Raw genomic sequence first — 18609 nt, 5'->3', positions numbered from 1 at the left:
GGTGGTTTTCTTGCAGACCTCTCATGACCCAATTAGGGAACATCATCAGTGTTAGAAGGAAGTGTGGTTGGCAGAGAGGAAGAGGAGGAGGAAGAAGAGGAGGAGGAGGAGAAGGAAGAGGAGGAAGAGGAAGGAAGGGTCGCCGGGTGGTTTTCTTGCAGACTTCTCATGACCCAACTAGGGAACCTCATCTGTGCTAGAAGAGAATGGTATTTGTGAAGTAGAAGAGGAAGAGAAGCAGGAAGAGGAGGAAAAGGGAGGATAATGAGAGAAGGGTCCTTGGAGCTCTCTGAGCTTGCTCATCTTCTTGCAGACCTTTCATGACCCAACTAGGGAACATCATCAGTGCTAGAAGGAAGCGAGGTTGGCAGGGAGGAGGAGGAGGGAGGAGGAGGAGGAGGAAAAGGGGGAGGGGCATGTCAGAAGAAGCAAAGCCTCCCTCCCCACAGTGGGTACGCGATAAAGCACCAAAAAAAATTGGAGTAGGATCCCTATTTTAATGCAGAAAATTTTGAAAATGGAGATAAAGATGAAATTGGATGAAGTTTTTTCTTTCCTTTTGGGCCTAATGGAAAAAGATCTGGTGAAAAAAATTGGAACTTTGTTATTATATATGTTGACAGAAGCAAGACTGTTTGTATACACAAAAATGGAAGGACCCTTCGATTCCTACCATGGAAGAAAGGTTGCAGAAGCTGATGGAGTTGGTTGAAAATGGCAAAACTGACTACTTCGATTAAAGAAAAGAATATCTGTGCTTTTATTTCCACATGGAAACTGCTTTTGAACCTTGTGATTGAAGCGGACAAGAATGAAACTTAGATTTGGGGTTTTACCAATTAGATTGACAGATCTTTATAGAAATGGCTTGTTCATATCTTCTCCCACTTGTGACTGTATGACTGTAACTTTGTTGCTTGCATCCTTACGATTTTTATTGTTTCCTAGTATGATTTGATTGCTTATTGTACCCTATGACTATTTTCTATTTACTATATACCCGATGACTATATAACCCTATGACTCTTATTAAGTGTTGTACCTGATGATTCTGGACTCTTGACGAATGTCTCTTTTCTTTTATGTACACTGAGAGCATTTGCACCAAGACAAATTCCTTGTGTGTCCAATCACACTTGGCCAATAAAGTATTCTATTCTATTCTATTCTATTCTATTCTATTCTATTCTATTCTATTCCTTATTCCCTATTTCTATTTCTATTTCTACCGTGTTTCTCCAACAATACGACCTTCTCCAATAGGAAGACCCAGCATGGTTTCTAGGCATAAAATGAAATTAAGCCCCTCCCCCCAAATTTAGGCCTATTTTAAAACATGCAAAATGGGGGGAAGGGCAGGGGGACTTGCCGTTAGGAGTGCCCCACAGGCAGCAATTCCTCGCCGCCAGCTGCTCCTAATGGGCGATCATGGCAGAGCGCGGAGAGCACCCTACTCCTGCCAAGCACCTTTGCGGCAGACCCAAGACCTTCAGCACCCGCCGCTGTTGATTTCCCTTCTGCCCATGCCACCGCCGCATTTGGAGCTGCCACTTCCACGTTTGGAACACCACTGCTGTTTGGAGCACCTCTGCCGTTTGGAGCTGCCGCTTCCGCATTTGGAGCTGCCGCCGCATTTGGAGCTGCCACTTCCGCATTTGGAACCCCACCGCTGTTTGGAGCACTGCCGCTGTTTGGAGTTGCCATGTCTGCATTTGGAGTTGCCACCGCATTTGGAGCTGCCGCTTCCGCATTTGGAGCACTGCCGCTCTTTGGAGCACCACCGCCATTTGGAGCGCTGCCACCACTCCAAACACGGCGGCAGCTCCAAATGCGGAAGTGGCAGCTCCAAACATGATGGCGGGGCTCCAAATGGTGGCGGCACTCCAAATGGCAGCGGCACCCCAAACACAGAAGCGGCAGCTCCAAACGTGGTGATGGTGCTCCAAATGGCGGCGGCACTCCAAACACGGAAGCGGCAGCTCCAAACGTGGCGGCGGAATGGGCAGAAGGGAAAGCAACAGCGGCGAGTGCCAAAGGTCTTGGGTCTGTAGCAAAGGTGTTTGGTGGGAGTAGGGAGCTCTCTGCGCTTTGCCATGATCACCCGTTAGGAGCGGCTGGTGGCGAGGCTGCCCACGGGGCGCTCTAGATGAGGATGCAAGAGGGGGAATTAAGTCACCCCCGAAAAGACGGCCTAGCCGTTTTTTTCGGGGCTCAAAAAAATATAAGACCCGGCCTTATTTTATGAGAAACACGGTATTTCTATTATTTCTATTTCTATTTCTATTATTTCCATTTCTATTTCTATTTCTATTATTTCTATTTCCATTTCCATGTCTTTCTATTTCTATTTCTATTCTTATAGTACCCTATGACTATTATTAAGTGTTGGACCTGGTGATTCTTGACTCTTGACGAATGTATCTTTTCTTTTATGTACACTGAGAGCATTTGCACCAAGACAAATTCCTTGTGTGTCCAATCACACTTGGCCAATAAAAAAGAATTCTATTCCATTCCATTCCATTCCATTCCAGTTTTATTCCTATTCCTATTCCATTCTTGTTTTTTTTCCTATTCTATTCTATATCATTATGACACAACATAAAGTTGTGATTTGATGTTAATGCCCCATTTTACTGCCACAGAGAGAGTCGGAAGTCCATTTTTCTTTTGCTTTCCCTACCCTTCCTGGCTTCTCTTCCTCCTTTTCCCTTCCTCCCCCACCCCCCCTATTTACTTTCATTGTATTTCATCTTATAACCTCAATAAAAATGTTAAACCCAAAGAAGAGGCCGGGAGAGTTTCTGCCCAGCCCCACCCCAAAACCAGGGCGGATTTATTTGCCTATCCCCCTGCCATCTGGCCAGCTCCGAATCCCCCACCCCACCCCACCCCCGCACCCCTCCAGGATTACACGGGCTGCGTTTGAGACCCTCACGGGAGATGGGGGGGAGGTGGAGGGTGGGGGGAGGGAAGAACTGGGAGGGGCGTGGAGAGAGGGAGATCCCCGGCTAAGGGGGGGAATGGCCACCCAGGTCTGCCCGGGACCTTCCTCCCCGCCCCCAAACCCCAGGCCCAGAGACCCCCACACGCCCCCACCCCAGACTTTTACCTTGCCTTCCTCGGGGCCCCGCCAGGGCTCGTGGGCCAGCGGGGGCCGGAGCTCGAGGCTAAAGAGCCGCCGGCCATCGGTCTCCCCGCCGGGCGAGCCGGAGCCGCACACCTCGTTACCGCCGCCGTCGTCGTCGCCGGCTCGGTCCAGCTGCTCGGAGCGGCTGCCGCTGCGCGGGGTGCGGCCTCCCCCTTTCTGGCCCACGCTGTAGGCCTCGAAGTCGATGGTCTTGTTCTCGAAGGCGCCCTCCACGGCCGCGAACATCCCGCCGTACTTCTGCCGAGGCGTCTGGGCCGCCGTGCCGGGCCGGGCCAGGTAGACCGGCAGGTCCTCCTCGGCCTCCCCTCGCCGCTCCGGCCGCCCTGCCGACGCCGCCCGGCCATCCTCGCCCTCCGCCCGCCCGGCCGCTCCGGGGACCGGGACCATGCAAATGCGCCCGCGGGGTGGGGGCGAGGGGAGGGGACGAGCGCAGCCGCGGCGGGGGCTGCTAACTGGCTGGGGGAGGGTCGGAGGCTGGCTGGGGGCGGGTAACTGGCTGGGGGCTGGGGTGTGCGGGGAGGCTAGCTGACTGGGGGTCTGAGGGGCTGGCTGCCTGGGTATTGGGGGGTGCGGCTCGGAAGCTGGATGAGGGGGCTAGAGAGTTGGGGGCGGCCTGGAAGGGCTGAGGGGCTGGCTGGAGGCTGACTGGGGGACTGCCTGAGGGGGCTAGAGAGCTGGGGTGGAAGGGCTGGGGATCTGGGCTGACTGCCTGGGGGCTGTTGGGGGGGGATCTGGGTGCCTGGGTGTTGGGGGCTGGGGCCTCGGGGGCTGGCTGGGGGCTGGCTGGCTGGGGGGCGGGCTGGGAGGTCTGGGGAGCTGGCTGCCTGAGTGCCTGGGTATTAAGGGCCTGGGGGCTGGCTCGGTGGATGGGAGGGCTGGCTGGTGCCCGGATTTTTTTGGGGGGGCAGCCGGCTGGCTGGCTGGCTGGCTGGCTGGGGCACTGGAAGGCAGGTGGGCTGGCTAGCTTGGGGGGCGGTTCGGGGGCTGCGGGCTACGGGGTTAGCTGGCTGCCTTCGGGGCCTTTCCAGCCGCCTCCGGGCCGAGTCAGGAACCAGCGAGGCCGAAAGAAGGAAGCCGCGCTCGGGTGCAGGGAGGCGGCCGGCCTATCTTCAGGAAGCGGCGACTGCCGGCCTCGGCAGCCGAGCGGAGGCCGGCCCTTTCTCGGGCCAAGCGGAACGGGCGAGTCCCGGCTCTGGAGCTCCGGGCGCTGGCGAGCGGGAGGCCTCTCCGGCTGAAACGACCGCAGGGAAGCCCATCCGAGGCGGCTGGGGGGGCAACGGGGCGGCGGAGGCCGGGAGAGAGCAGGGCCGGGGGCGACCCCCACCCTATCCAGTCCTTCCCGCCCCTCGACCTTTAACTCTTGGAGGGGGGGGGCTGGGAGTCCAGATGTTGCTGCGAGGAGGTGGGGCTGGCCAGGAAGGTGGCAGCTGGGAGGGGGGCGGCCTGGGAAGACCCTCGCGTGGGACAATCGAAGTTCCGGAGCCGCCCGCGGCGGAGGGGCTCAGCCCGTCTGGGTGGTCCTGTCTGATCTCCTGCTACCCCCACTCCCACCCGGACAAGTAGAAGCAGCGGGAGGTGGGCAGCTCAGTTAGCTTCTTGCCGTGGAAAAGCCCCCCCCGGCCAAGGAGAGGCGGCTCGGTCCCGGCAGCCGCTGGGCTGGGCTAGGCTGGGCTGCTCGCGGGGGTGGGGAGGGGGAGGCAGTCGTGGAAGTCCGGGGTGCCCTGCTTGCTGTCCCCCCCAGATCCGCGCAAGGCTGCCCAAAGGAGAGCGAGCCGGCGAGGCGTTGCTCCTTCTGCCTTTGGTTTCCCGGCTATGCCGGCTGCTTTCTTCTTAATGCCGTTGCTGCTGCTGCCGCCGCTGAAGGCGTGGAAAAAGGACGCGTGGCTCCTATTGTTTAATCCGGCACGCACACACACGCGCACGCGCGCACACACACACACAGAACCCTTTGGACCTGGGTTCAAATCCATCCGAGACGCCGAGCGCCAAGGAAGCGGTACCCAGAGCCGTTCTCCGGCCAAGGGAGCTGTCCTTCAGCACCAACGGGGCTCTCCGGAGCTGCCGGCGCTCAGCTCCGCAAGAGACCCCGCCTTGGCTCAGGGTAGGGGCGGCGGGAGACTCCCCCTGCCCTGGCCTCGGACCACCACGTACGGGTGGTCCTCGACTTACAACAGTTCGTTGAGTGACCGAAGTTGCGACGGCACTGAAGAAAAAAAGGGCTTAGGAGGACCGTGTTTCCCAGTGACAACCTTGGTGGCAACTGCACACTCCTGTGATCCCAATTCAGACATTTGGCAACTGGTTTCACATTTATGACGGTTGCAGTGTTCACTTATGACCGTTGTGTTATCCCTGTGGTCCCGTGATTCCTCCGCCATCAAAACTGAAGCCTGTATTTTATCCCCTGCCAATCTCCTAATCTGTATTTTGATATGAATGAACTGATATGAATCTATGGCATACAAAACGTATTTGTCAGTCATACTTGTAAGTTTATTCATCAATTGAAGACAAATTATAACTATTTCCCTTTTTTCTTTCTTTCTTTCTTTCTTTCTTTCTTTCTTTCTTTCTTTCTTTCTTTCTTTCTTTCTTTCTTTCTTTCCTTCTTCCTTCCTTCTTTCTTTTTCCTTCTTCCTTCCTTCCTTCTTTTTTTTGACCACTCTATGCAAAGGACTCTTCTTAACCATGAAGAAAAATATACTATTTATCTAAACAATTTCCAATGATATTATAAAACACAAAGAATGACTTGAATTTAAAAATGGCTAGTTACCTTCCCACAGCCTCCTTCCATCTCAACCTTTCTGTCTTTGGAAATATATTGTTCTTGGGTGCTTGCATACTAACAAAAGTGCCTTTTGTTTCTTGAAGGACCACGGTCTTGCAACCATGTTTACAAATAAAAGTATCAGCTGCAACACAAAAAAAACACCCAGAAGGCAATTTTTGGAACACGCTATTACTGTTTCCGAAAATTACTATTCTTCCCTGTGTAGAATTCTTTTGTCTGTGAATCAAAATATTCAACCAAAAAGAATTTGTGTGCCAAGATGGCTGAGATCTGATAGATAATATTTATCTTTTAACACCAGAATGTGTTAAAAATAATATCATTTACATCACCCATATGTTGATTCAATGCTCCTACATTTTCAGGGAGTATCTTAACTTCTATATCAAGATTGTTAATGGACCTCAAAAACTAATATTTTAGAGTTTATTAGATTCCAGTACGCTTATATAGAAAAAGACAGTCAAAGACAGCGTTTTATTGAAAATGTGGTAAGGATAATGCTTGTTTAAGTACATAGTATGTTTCTACATTCTCCTATACAGAAGGGGTCCCCAACTTTTTGGGCTGTAGACCAAAACTGGGCTGCGGCCTGCCAGGAACTGGACTGCACAAGTGAACAAAGCCCTATTCATGCACACATGGTATCCAGGCAGTGTGTGCTACCACACACACACACACACACACACAGAGAAGAGAGAGAGAGAGAGAGAGTCCACAGAAAAACTGCCCTCCAGAGAACCAGTCCCCAGCCCCCAGCCCCCAAATGTTGGGAAGGTTGCTGCCATACAGCCAATATTCAACTTATGTCCATAATGGAACCTACCCATTATGATCCATAAGCACTGGTGGGATTTGGGTGAACCGTTCGGCCAAACCAGTAGTAAAAAAAACAGCTACTGGTTCAGCTGAACCAGTATTTCTTTTTTCTCTTTTCTTTCCTCCCAACGATCAGCTGTTCCAACAATCAGCTGTGCTGGGATCCCCCTCATTGTCTTACTGGTTCGCCCAGGAGGCTGAACCTGTAGTAAAAAACTAGCTACCGGTTCAGCCAAGCCAGTATTTCTTTTTTCTCTTTTCTTTCCTCCCAATGATCAGCTGTTCTGATGATCAGCTGTGCTGGGATCCCCCTCACTATCTTACTGCTTCACCCAGGAGGCTGAACCAGTAGTAAAAAAAACTAGCTACTGGTTTGGCTGAACCAGTATTTTTTTTCTCTTCCCGATGATCAGCTGTTCTGATAATCAGCTATGCCAGGATCCCCTTTGGTGTCTTAGTGCTTCACCCAGGAGGCTTCGCTGAGGCCCAGGAGGCAAAAGGGGGCATATGGGTGTGTCTGTGTGCTGCACGGCCTCCCCTGCATCCCCCTGCTCTGTTTTTTGCCTCCTGGGCCTCAGGGAGGCCTCATGGGAGCAAAAACGGGCTCCCAGGAGGCTTCCCTGAGGCCCAGGAGGCCAACAAATGGAGTGTGGGGGGAGGGGCTGGTGCCAAAAAGAAGCCATGCCCACCCAGTCCCATGGCCATGCCCATCCAGCCATGCCCACCTATCCATGCCCACAGAACCGGTAGTAACAATATTTGTATCCCACCCCTGGTCATAAGTCATGACAGTCGTAACGCAGCTCGGACAGGATGGTGGGGAACGGAAAGATTGATACTCCTTGCAGACAGCTGGTCATCTGTATCCTTTTTAGAGAGGGAAACAAAACAACCACTTCATAAACAGATGGCGCGACCTAGGAGAACAAATTCATCAGGGCAAGATTCAGCAGTCCATCTGTATTTAAAAGACAAAGGCCCCTCTTTTTGAAGACAGCAAAGTCCACATTTTGGACATAGAGGATGTCTGGTTTGAAAAAGGGGGTCAAAAAGGCCATCTGTGTCAAAATTAGGTTAGGGTGAGGGTCAGCCCTCTCTCAACTGAGTGGGAGGGATATATCATCCAGTCACCTACACAACGTCCTTTCAGCAGTTCCAAGAAGGCTCCACACCCATTTGCACTACTCAGATGATGCTTAGGACACAGACAAAGCTCCAAGGGGCCTTAATGACTCTCTAAAAGGATGCAAATGACCAGCTGTCTGCAAGGAATATAAATTCTTCCCTTTTCCCTCCATCCAATCAGAACTGAAGAAGCTTCTTGGAGGAGAAGGGAAATGTCTTCAAAGAAAGCCAAGAAAGTCCAGTGGCCTCTTGGGAAAAAAGCACCTTTGGGACAACTATGACTGAGACTCTCCATAGACATGTTCAGATAATCCTTTAAATCCAGTTCTAAGAGTTGGAATTCCAGCATCTTCCATTTTGATCACTCTGCATTTTGTTTTTCAGCTGGTTTTCTTCTCGCCCTAGTCTACAAATTGAAATTAGATAAAATAAATGCCATTCAATTGCCAACAGGTTAAAAGCATAAGTATTTAATGCATAAAGACAAATAATGAAAAATGAAAAACCTCAGGAAATGGGGTATACAATGAAGCTCCAACCCTGAGAATTAGAGTGATGAAATTATCTGATATGAAACTGAAGAGAAGAAATGCTGGAAGAAATATTTTAGAGACCACTAGTGGGAAAGGTACTATTGTGCCTACAGCTTCCACATGCCAGACAGGTAGAAGACAGGTGTCCTAAGTTAGAAACCAGAGATGTCCAATGTTGGCAACTGTAAGACCTGTAGACTTCAACTCCCAAAATGGCTGGCTGGGGAATTCTGTGAATTGAAGTCCACAAGTTGCCAAGATTGGGCACCCCATTACTGAAAGTCAACTCTTCATCTGTTGAAAAATAGAACAAAAAGATAGATAACAGGTAACAGATATTCAGAGTTCGAAGGGACCTTGTAGGTCATCTAGTCCAACCCTTCACCCAAGCAGGAGACCCTACACCATTTATGACAGGTGGAAGTCCAAACTCTTCTTGAAAATCTCAAGTGAAGATGCTCCAACAACTTCCAAAGACAACTTCTGTTCCATGGGTTGATGGTTCTCACTGTCAGAAAGTTTCTCCTTATTTCCAGGCTGAATCTCTCCTTTTTCAGTTTCCATCCATTATTGCTTGTCTGGCCTTCAGGTGCCTTGGAAAATAGCTTGACCCCCTTCCTCCTCTCTGGGGCAGCCTCTCAAATATTGTAAGACTGCTATCCCGTTTCGCGTGGTCCTTCTCTTCACTAGACTAGCCAGGCCTAGTTCCTGCAACCGTTCTTCGTATGTTTTAGTCTCCAGTCCCCTCATCATCCTGGTTGCTGTTAGATCTTTTTAAAAGAAGAAGAAGCAAATTTAAAGGAAGCTGCAAAAGAAGGTTCTGGAAGGCCCAGGGCCTAATGTTGTCCCCAGCCAACCACTGACTATATTTCCAGAGAAAAGGGAAGTCCAAATAACAGCAAGCAGAGGGTCTTTGAGTCAAGGAAAATAGCTACACTATTTCTGTTGAATTAAATGCATATTCCAGCCAGGAGGAATATTCAATTGATTCTTTCCTCCCCCGTATTACGCTAAGCTAGGTCAGTAGTTTTAAATTTTCCTGAGTTGGTGAATTGTTTATAATTTCATTTGCACGTTTTAAGACTGTACTCCTATTTTTTTTTTTTCATTATTATTATTTTAAAATCTTTAGAATTGGAAGTTTTCTATGGAATATTCTGAAGAGCTGCAATAGTCTGGGGGAGGAAAGCTTGTGTCAGACCAGCACCATCTTGTGGTGGGCTCAGAGTATTACATTGATCTCTGCATTTTCTTTTTTCTTTTTTAAGTTAAGTAGCATTTTTATCTCCTCCAAATAACTTCGGCATTTTTACATATTTTGTAAAACGGTGTAATATTTTGCAGGGAGGCAAATTCTGCTACATAATATGAGGGCAGGAATGAAAATAAAGCAAGATACACCCATTTGAAGATTCAGGAATAAAAGTAAATCACATCTATTTGTTGAGCATAACTGGATAACACCTGCATAACTGGATAGAAGCATTCCTGTCAAACAGACAACAAATGGTCAAAATTGGGAGCGTCCTATCAAATTCTGTACCTGTCAACAGTGGTGTCCCCAAAGGCGGTGTTCTAGGACCAACTCTCTTCATACTCTATATAAATGACCTCTGTGATCATATTAAGAGCAACTGCGTTCTCTTCGCTGATGATGAAAAGCTATTTACCACAGACAATACTGCTACCCTTCAAAAAGACCTCAACTATGTATCAGAATGGTCAAACAAATGGCAACTTCAAATCTCAACAAATAAATGCTCTGTCTTACATATTGGCAAAAAAAAAATCAGAAAATAAAATACAGGCTGAATAGTCAAGACCTTGTTGATGATCCAAGCTCTGTAAAGGACCTTGGAATACTCATCTCTAATGATCTAAGTGCTAGAGCCCACTGTAACTACATAGCCAAAAAGGCATTAAGAGTTGTTAACCTAATCTTACGTAGCTTTTTCTCTGGTAATATTACACTACTAACTAGAGCATACAAAACATTTGCTAGACCAATACTCGAATACAGCTCATCAGTCTGGAACCCACATTACATATCTGATATTAACACAGTTGAGAAAGTCCAGAAATAATTCACAAGAAGAGTTCTCCACTCCTCCACTCGTTGCAGAATACCTTATGCCACCAGACTTGAAATTCTAGACCTAGAAAACCTTGAATTACGCAAACCGCAAAAACTTTAACCTTAGACTGTCTACTATTGACCTCACCCCTTTCCTAAGAGGTCTGTAGGGGGCGTGCATAAGCTCACCAACGTGCCTACCGTCCCTGTCCTATTGTTTCTTTTATTTTTCCTATATGTATCCACGTATTCATAACTATGTTTTTACTTATACCTATTATCTTGTAAGCAATTGACAAACCAAATAAAATAAAAAATAAAAAAATTAGAACAGTGGTTGCCAACCAGTGGGCTGGGAACCACTGGTGGTCTGCGATAAAATTTTGGTGGTCCACAGAGAAATGGCAATTAATCCAGGCTGTGTAGAGATACAAGGCTGCGCTGCCCACATGCCCCATGGGAACACAAGGCTTGCGTCGCTTGCATTGTGAATAACACGAGGTAGTGAAGAGGGGGGAAAGGATGGAGGGGGGGAATTTGCCCCTCTCACCCCACGCTCCTAGCCTGGCCACCAGGCTGCTTCTTTCTGCTTCTTTCTTCTTCTGCTTTTGGCTGCACGCAAGGAAAGCAGCAAAAGTCTTTCTTTCTCTCCCCCAAATTCCGCCAGAAATGAGTCTTTGGGACCCTGCAAGGCCTCCTGCTCCAAGAGGCTGTGCCAGCAAAGACTCGTTTCTGGTGGAGTTTGGGAGAGAGAAAGAAAGACTTCTGCTGCTTATGCTGCTTTCTTTGCATGAAGCCAAAAGTCTTCTCTCTCCCCCTGAGAACGGAGCTGGAGATGGTATCCTGCGATCCCAAATAAAGAATGATCGATCAATTAGAAAACAGGGTGGGGAATTTTCCCGCAGACTTTTTTCCTGCAGCCACCATCAGTTGAAATTCATATTAGTGGTCCATGGGATTTAAAATTATGAGTTTGGTGGTCCCTGAGGTCCAAAAGGTTGGCGACCCCTGGCTTAGAAAAATGTTTGCGTGTTTCAGATACATGGTTTAAACCTAAGTCCATTTTTTAAAATTCAACTAGCAGAGGAATTAATCAAAAGGCTGGGCTGAGACAATTGTTATGCATAATTAACATCAGCATAATTCTGAAATGAATAAAACAATAATTAAAAGCCCTAAAACTCTGTATATAATACAGGCAGTCCTTGATTTACCACAGTTCATTTAGAGACCATGCAATGCGGTAGCCTAGAGGTGGAGCTCTTGCCTCACAATCAGGAGGCTGTGAGTTCGATCCTAGGTAGAAGCAGATACTTCTCTCTCCGGACACGATGAGAAAAAATCTGATGGAAAAAACTCCGCACTGGCAACAAGAAAGGCATCCGGCCGTTAAAACTCTCTGCTGACTACATTCAGTTGCCCAGACTCCACCCTGCCTGGGATTATGGAGTCGATAAAAGAAGATGACGATAATGATTGAATTTAAAACGGCAGATATTTCTCTCTCCAGGCATAATGAGAGTATATCTGCCAAACAAAACTCCGCACTGGCAACAGGAAGGGCATCCGGTCAGTAAAACACTCAGTTCCATGCCTTGACTCCACCCCACAAAGGATTACGGGGTCGTTAAAAGAGGATGATTTAGTTGACCGTTCAAAGTTGCACAGCCCTGAAAAGAATGACTTACGATGGTTTTTCACTCTTATGACCTATGTAGCATCCCTGTTATCATGTGATCAAAATTTGGGTACTTGGCCACCAAACTCCTACTTATAACCATCGCCGTCCCTTTCAAGGTCACGGGGTCCCCTTTTGCAAACTTTTGACGAGCAAAGAATCAAGAGGGAAGCCAGATTCGCTTAAGAACTGTGTCACTAACTTGTCCACCCGGGGTGATTCACTTCACGAGAAAGGTCGTAAAATGGGGCCAAGCTGGCTGAACCAATGTCTTGCTTTACAACAGAAATTTGGGTCGCAGTTGGGGCTGTTAAGTTTTGAGGATTTCCCTGTAATGTAGTAGCACTGACCTCTGCAAGATTTCTCCAGGAGTTGCTGGAATTTTGTCCGTTTTATCCTTGGTTGCGTAAGCTTCTTCTTCTTCTTCTTCTTCTTCTTCTTCTTCTTCTTCTTCTTCTTCTTCTTCTTCTTCTTCTTCTTCTTCTTCTTCTTCTTCTTCTTCTTCTTCTTCTTCTTCTTCTTCCTCCTCCTCCTCCTCCTCCTCCTCCTCCTCCTCCTCCCCTTCCTCCTCCCCTTCCTCTTCTTCTTCTATATATTTTTTTATGGTTAGTAAGCTTTCTGAGCTGAGAAAGTTGGCATCAGATCCAAAATATATCCCCACAACAGGCATCTGAAATAAGAACAAATTCGCTGGTTAGAAAGATCTGGACAGCTCTTCTTCCCACCACAAAACGACTTCCGTTCAAAGCAAGATGGAGGTAGACACACACACACACCCCCCGGCCAAGAATCGCCCCTAACAAAAACACGGTCTCCATATAAATTTAATAAATAAATTAGAAGAGGTTGAACAATTCACCAGTGGAACAACTGGCCTCCAGAAGTTGTGAATGCTCCAACACTGGAAGTTTTTAAAAAGATGTTGGATAACCATTTGTCTGAAATGGTGTAGGGTTTCCTGCCGAGGAAGGGGTTAGACTAGAAGATCTCCACGGTCCCTTCCAACTCTGTTATTCTATTCTATTCTATTCTATTCTATTCTATTCTATTCTATTCTATTCTATTCTATTCTATTCTTTATTCTGATATTCTATTCTATTCTATTCCATATTCTATTCTGTTCATTCCGTATTCTATTCTATTCATTCCATATTCTATTCTATTCTGTTCATTCCATATTCTATTCTATTTATTCTGATATTCTATTCTATTCTATTCCATATTCTATTCTAGTCCTTCCGTATTCTATTCTATTCTGTTCTGTTCTATTCTATTCTATTCTATTCTATTCTATTCTATTCTATTCTATTCTATTCTATTCTATTATTTATTCTTCTATTCTATTCTATTCTATTCTATTCTATATTCTATTCTATTCATTCCGTATTTTATTCTATTCTATTCTATTCTATTTATTCTGATATTCTATTCTATTCTATTCTATTCTATATTCTATTCTATTCTATTCCATTCCATTCCATTCCATATTCTATTCCATAGTGTATTCTATTCTATTCTATTCTATTCTATTCTATTCTATTCTATTCTATTCTATTCTATTCTATTCTATTCTACTCTACTCTACTCTACTCTACTCTAATTCTATTTCATATTCTATTCCATTCCATTCTATTATTTCTATTTCTATTTCTATTTCTATTTCTATTTCTATTCTATTCTATTCTATTCTATTCTATTCTATTCTATTCTACTCTACTCTACTCTACTCTACTCTAATTCTATTCCATATTCTATTCTATTCTATTCTATTCTATTCATTCCAATAGTAGTTAGATAATATTTGAAACAGACAACTCCTTAATACCCTGAACTATAAGACAGAGGAGGGCACACAGCATAATCAAATTTTCAAGATTCTGTTATGATTGAGTGATTGATTATGTGTATCAAGTTGATTTTGATTCCTAGCTAACATATATATGTTTGGTAGGGGGCTGGACTAGAAGACCTCCAAGGTCCCTTCCAGCTCTGATTTGATTGATTGATTTTTCTCCTTGGCAATCTGTCCCTGTTTCTTTAGGTTTACAGTCATAGCCACTGTAACTGAGTCTATCCATTTTCCCACTGGAAGTTTCTGCGTTGTGTCCAAATTCTGTCTTTGTACCTTGAGATTTTTTCCCCCTGTATGGCAATGAGGATGTCCTGAAAGGTTTAATCTGGCCATTTCATAAAACATTATTAATGTAAGACGGACTGCTACTTTAAAAATCAGCCATTTTGATGTTTTTACTTTAAGAGAGCAAACAGCTGTTTCCTCAAAACTTGTGATTTAAAAAAAATGCCCCCCAAAATGTGTGTGTGGGGGGGAATCACAAGTACATTACAATTTGAGCCAAAGGTGCTTTTTTTTTTCAAGAGGCAACTGGACTTTCTTGGTTTTTCTTTGAAGACGTTTCGCTTCTCATCCCAAGAAGCTTCTTCAGCTCTGACTGGATGGTGGGGAATGGAAGGATTTATACTCCTTGCTGATCATTTGGTTGAAACATCTTTATTTGGGATATGATATTGAATTAGAATACTGGGGGGAAGATGTGGAGAGGGGAATTATAAACTAACTGTGATGGCCCGGAGTGTAACACAAACGTAACAAAATCCAAAACGTAAATAAATGTCCTTTAATGCCTCCAACTTGGCCTCACTGTTCAATAATTCTCAGTTGGAGATAAAATGTACTCAGAAATAGTCTTCAAAAAAAAGCAATACAGTCCGAACATAATGAGCAGATAGAGGTGAAATAAAAAACTAAAACAAACTACAGTGAAGGAATTTCCACAACGGACCAGGATAAGTAATTACCAACTGCAAGGAGCTAACAAGGCAGAGTCTGTAGGAAGGACACCAACCAAAATACCTTCAGCCCAGAATAAAACACGCTTTGCTTCTGGCAACGCTGTGTTTTAACTCTCTCTCTTGTATACTATTCTCCCCAGCTGCAACCAATGAGGGAATCATGGCTGCTACCTCTCTCGTAAGCCAAGTTGTTTCCTTTTCCGTTCCTCCCTGCGTGTCCTAGGATGAAGAGGGAATGGGCCTGGTTCTTCCTCTGACTGCCCAGCCGGCCTCTGCTCTTCCCCAGCCTTCTTCACAACCTCTGGAGCCACAACTCCACTCCCTGTCAGCTGTTCCTCCTCTCCTTTAGAGTCTGACTCTAACAAGGGCATGACACTAACATTATCAGTAGCATATAAAGAAAACTTATACAAAATGTTCTACAGATGGCATCTACCCCATGCCAGATTGGCGAAGATGTTCCCAACTAGGAGTCCAAACTGTTGTGGAAATGTAAAAAAACAAACAGAGCACCTTTTTCCACATGTGGTGGACATGTTCGGAAGCCAAAAGTTATTGGAGTAGAATTCATAAGTGGATAGAGGAAATAACGAAACAAAAAATGGAATTCAGACCGGAACTGTTTCTATTAGGAATATTAAGGGGAGATCATACTAAGACAGATGTATATATTATTTTACATATAATAACAGCGGCCAGGATTGTGTATGCACAGTACTGGAAACAGGAAAATATACCATCTGAGGGGACAGTGATAAGAAAGATTCTGGACTGCATGGAGACAGGCTGACCTTAAAGTTAGAAATGAAATGGAGTATTATTTAGTCTAGGACGCCTGGTATATCTGGTTAGACAATAGACATAAAAATAACATAATAATTGATATATGAATTTGAATGTTGACGATACTGTAACTTTGTTGGAAATGTAAATATGTTTTTAAATTGTTGGAAAATGCTTAATAAAATTTATTTTAAAAAAGGAAAAAAAGCATCTCAAGATTATATTACACTGGTTTTTAAGGCATAAATCAGCAGGTGACAATACCTGTTTAGATTTTCAAGTTCCTTCCTCAGATTTTTCCCTCGTTGCTTTTCTCCTATTTCACGACTGGGAATTGGGCGCAATATTGATAATATGACCCCCTCTATATTTCGCTGTCTTGTCGCTTCTAAGAAAGTCTAAAGATGGTTATTCTAGGAACTGTTATTCGACTTGTTTAATGCATAAGGGCACTGAATCACCCTATGATGACCCAGGGTGAGATACAAAATAAACACAGCCACAAAAACAGGTGAAGTTGCTTTTATTCCTTCACTTTGCTTCAAAGCTCCAAATATCCTTGACTGGAGACAAAAAATTCCCCCACAAGCAGTTATGAAAAGGAGGAAATGCCGTTTAAACTAAAAATGCTTATAAATTATAAAGAGTAAAAACAACACACCCTGAAGCAATTAAGGGAACCAGGCAAGATAAGGGCTTGAAGACGTCCACAGATATCGGAACACACATAGGGAAGGACGCCAAACTCAGAGAGGAACGACAGACTAGAGATATTTCCACGCTTTGTTTCCAGCACTGACCCATACGCATGTCCGTCCTTTTAACCAGTTCTCACAGCTGCAGCCCATGAAGAGGCCCTTTCCATCCCCATAGACCATGCCATTCCTGTCTCCCCCTTCTCCTCTCCTCCCTGTATGCCCTAGGATGAAGAAGGGGTGGGCCTGGGTCTTCCTCTGACTATCCAGCTGGCCTCTGCCCTTCCCCAGTCTCCTCCACAACCTCCAGAGCCACACTTCCACGCCCTGTCAGCTGTTCCTCCTCTCCCTCAGAATCAGTCTCCAACAGGGGCATGACACACCCATTGCTTCTCATTAATAAGCCAAAGGGAAACCAAGAAGGGCAAATCTTGCATTAAAAGAATAGGAACTGCCAGCAAACTTAAGAACGTAAGCTTACCTTCATGTTTATAAGTCATTTCTTGGCATCCAGAAAAATAAAGGCACACCAGGGCGCACAGAGAGATGAACAAAGAAAAATATAAGGTGAGAATTAAGAATTCCATCTCGACTGAGCAGTTGTTGATCACGCCCTGTTTATAATCACTATAATTTTTTTTCCTAAACGACAAACCCCACAAGGTCATCGGATGCAACCATTTCCACAGTTAAACACATTGCCAGGGGGGTTATTATTCCTGTTTAAATCGAACCTCATTAAGGTTTAAAAGTTCTGCAAAGTACTGTTCTTAAGCTAAAGGACGTCAAAATCGTATAAGTTACTTCTTGCAATGAAGTTGTGGGAGCTTCATCACTGGAAGCTTTCAATAAGAGAATGGTGTAGGGTCTCCTGGACAAGATGACCTACAGGATCCCTTCCAGCTCTGTTATCCTGTTCTCTGTTATGTTCAATGTCACGTAAGAAAAACTCGATGCTTCTTCACAGCTCCTTCGTGCCCCAGAGCACGGCTTTTGAGCTAAGGAAGAAGAGAATGTCCCACAAGAACTAACCTAGCAACAGTTACTTAGTGCTTTTGCAGAGGAAACAATCGTAGCTTCTTCTCGTCTCCCCTCTGGCACAGACCCATGGTTTGGTTTCAGGAGTGTGAGCCACCATCTGCACACAAACAAAGCACTAGAAAGGGTGACAGCAATTCTCAAAATATCTGTGGCGTCCCAGAAGTGTGATGACCCCAAGGCAACACAGATAATCAACAGTAGTCCCTTTATTAGCTCCAATTTTGGCCCCAATGTCCTGGTTACCTTTTGGGCTGGAGGAAAACTCTCCCAGGAACAGCCTTTGGCTGCAGAGTATCAAGTCCAAAACGTGGTCAACAAAAACTGTAACTATAAGTCCAATCAAGGCAAAAGGAGGTAATTAGTCCAGCAGGGCAGGAGAAAGAATTCCAGACATAAAGGAATGGCAGTAATTCAACACAGTTGGAAAGATTCCAGGAACGCAGATAACCACAGTCAACACAAGATAAATTCACATTTGTTCCCAGAAGATGCTGCACTCAGCTTGCATCTCTTTTAAACTCTCATTCCCAGGTGTGGCCAATGAAGGGAATCAGGGCCTTTCCTCCCCTATAAGCCACGCAACCCACATTGCTGCCATCTCCGTTCCTCCCTGCGTGCCCTAGGATGAAGAGGGGGTGGGCCTGGATCTTCCTCTGAACTCCCTCTCCCTTGTTCTACCTCATCCCTGCTCTGCCCAGACAGACTTTGCCCTTCCCCAGTTTCCTCCACAGCCAACAGAACCACACTCCCACTCCCTGTAAGCTGTTTGTTCATCCTCCTCCTTGGATTCAGACTCTGACGGGGACATGACAAAAAGGATGTGGGAGAGAGGGAGCCTCTCAGCAGGTGACAGTTGCATCGTTTCCCACTGTCTTCTCCATTGAGGGGGATCATGGCCGCTTCCTCTCTCATAAGCCATGTTGTTCCCTTCTCCGTTCCTCCCTGTGTGTCCTAGGATGAAGAGGGAATGGGCCTGGTTCTTCCTCCAACTGCCCAGCCGGCCTCTGCCCTTCCCCAGCTTCCTCCACAACCTCCAGAGCCACACCTCCACGCCCTGTCGGCTGTTCCTCCTCTCCCTCAGTCTGACTCTACCAAGGGCATGACA

At 46.1% G+C, this 18609-nt stretch overlaps 2 protein-coding genes and 1 long non-coding RNA gene across 5 annotated transcripts in view; all 3 read right to left on the bottom strand.

Moving 5' to 3' along the window:
* CRMP1 (collapsin response mediator protein 1) overlaps positions 1-3565 on the bottom strand; it is a 31350-nt gene extending 27785 nt beyond the window's left edge. Inside the window, exon 1 of one of the 3 annotated variants that reach the window (XM_087963470.1) lies at positions 3113-3565. In XM_087963470.1, the coding sequence (XP_087819596.1) occupies positions 3113-3538 (426 nt within the window). In that variant the 5' untranslated portion in view covers positions 3539-3565. Of the gene's footprint in view, positions 1-673; positions 698-3112 lie in introns of those variants that run through there. The other 2 variants (XM_087963474.1, XM_087963473.1) reach the window with 2 other exon arrangements.
* Positions 3566-8343: 4778 nt separating this feature from the next.
* LOC148130741 (uncharacterized) lies at positions 8344-9706 on the bottom strand. Its single transcript, XR_015749274.1, has 2 exons — positions 9077-9706; positions 8344-9036 (listed from the first exon to the last, which is right to left on the bottom strand). It is a non-coding gene; the product is annotated as an uncharacterized LOC148130741 (long non-coding RNA).
* Positions 9707-12711: 3005 nt separating this feature from the next.
* LOC148130740 (uncharacterized) lies at positions 12712-17332 on the bottom strand. The gene is made up of 2 exons (XM_087963475.1): positions 16945-17332; positions 12712-12844 (listed from the first exon to the last, which is right to left on the bottom strand). Exons 1-2 carry the CDS (start codon positions 17129-17131, stop codon positions 12813-12815), a joined length of 219 nt encoding a protein of 72 aa, XP_087819601.1. The 5' UTR covers positions 17132-17332; the 3' UTR covers positions 12712-12812.
* Between the last annotated feature and the right edge of the window lie 1277 nt (positions 17333-18609).

This window comes from Notechis scutatus, chromosome 4 (genome assembly GCF_049901735.1).
Source record: "Notechis scutatus isolate UNSWTSFEM ecotype Mainland chromosome 4, rNotScu1.2, whole genome shotgun sequence".
Lineage (NCBI taxonomy): Eukaryota > Metazoa > Chordata > Lepidosauria > Squamata > Elapidae > Notechis > Notechis scutatus.
The sequence above is the reverse complement of the archived record's forward strand: the minus strand, read 5'-3'. Positions and strand labels throughout refer to the sequence as shown.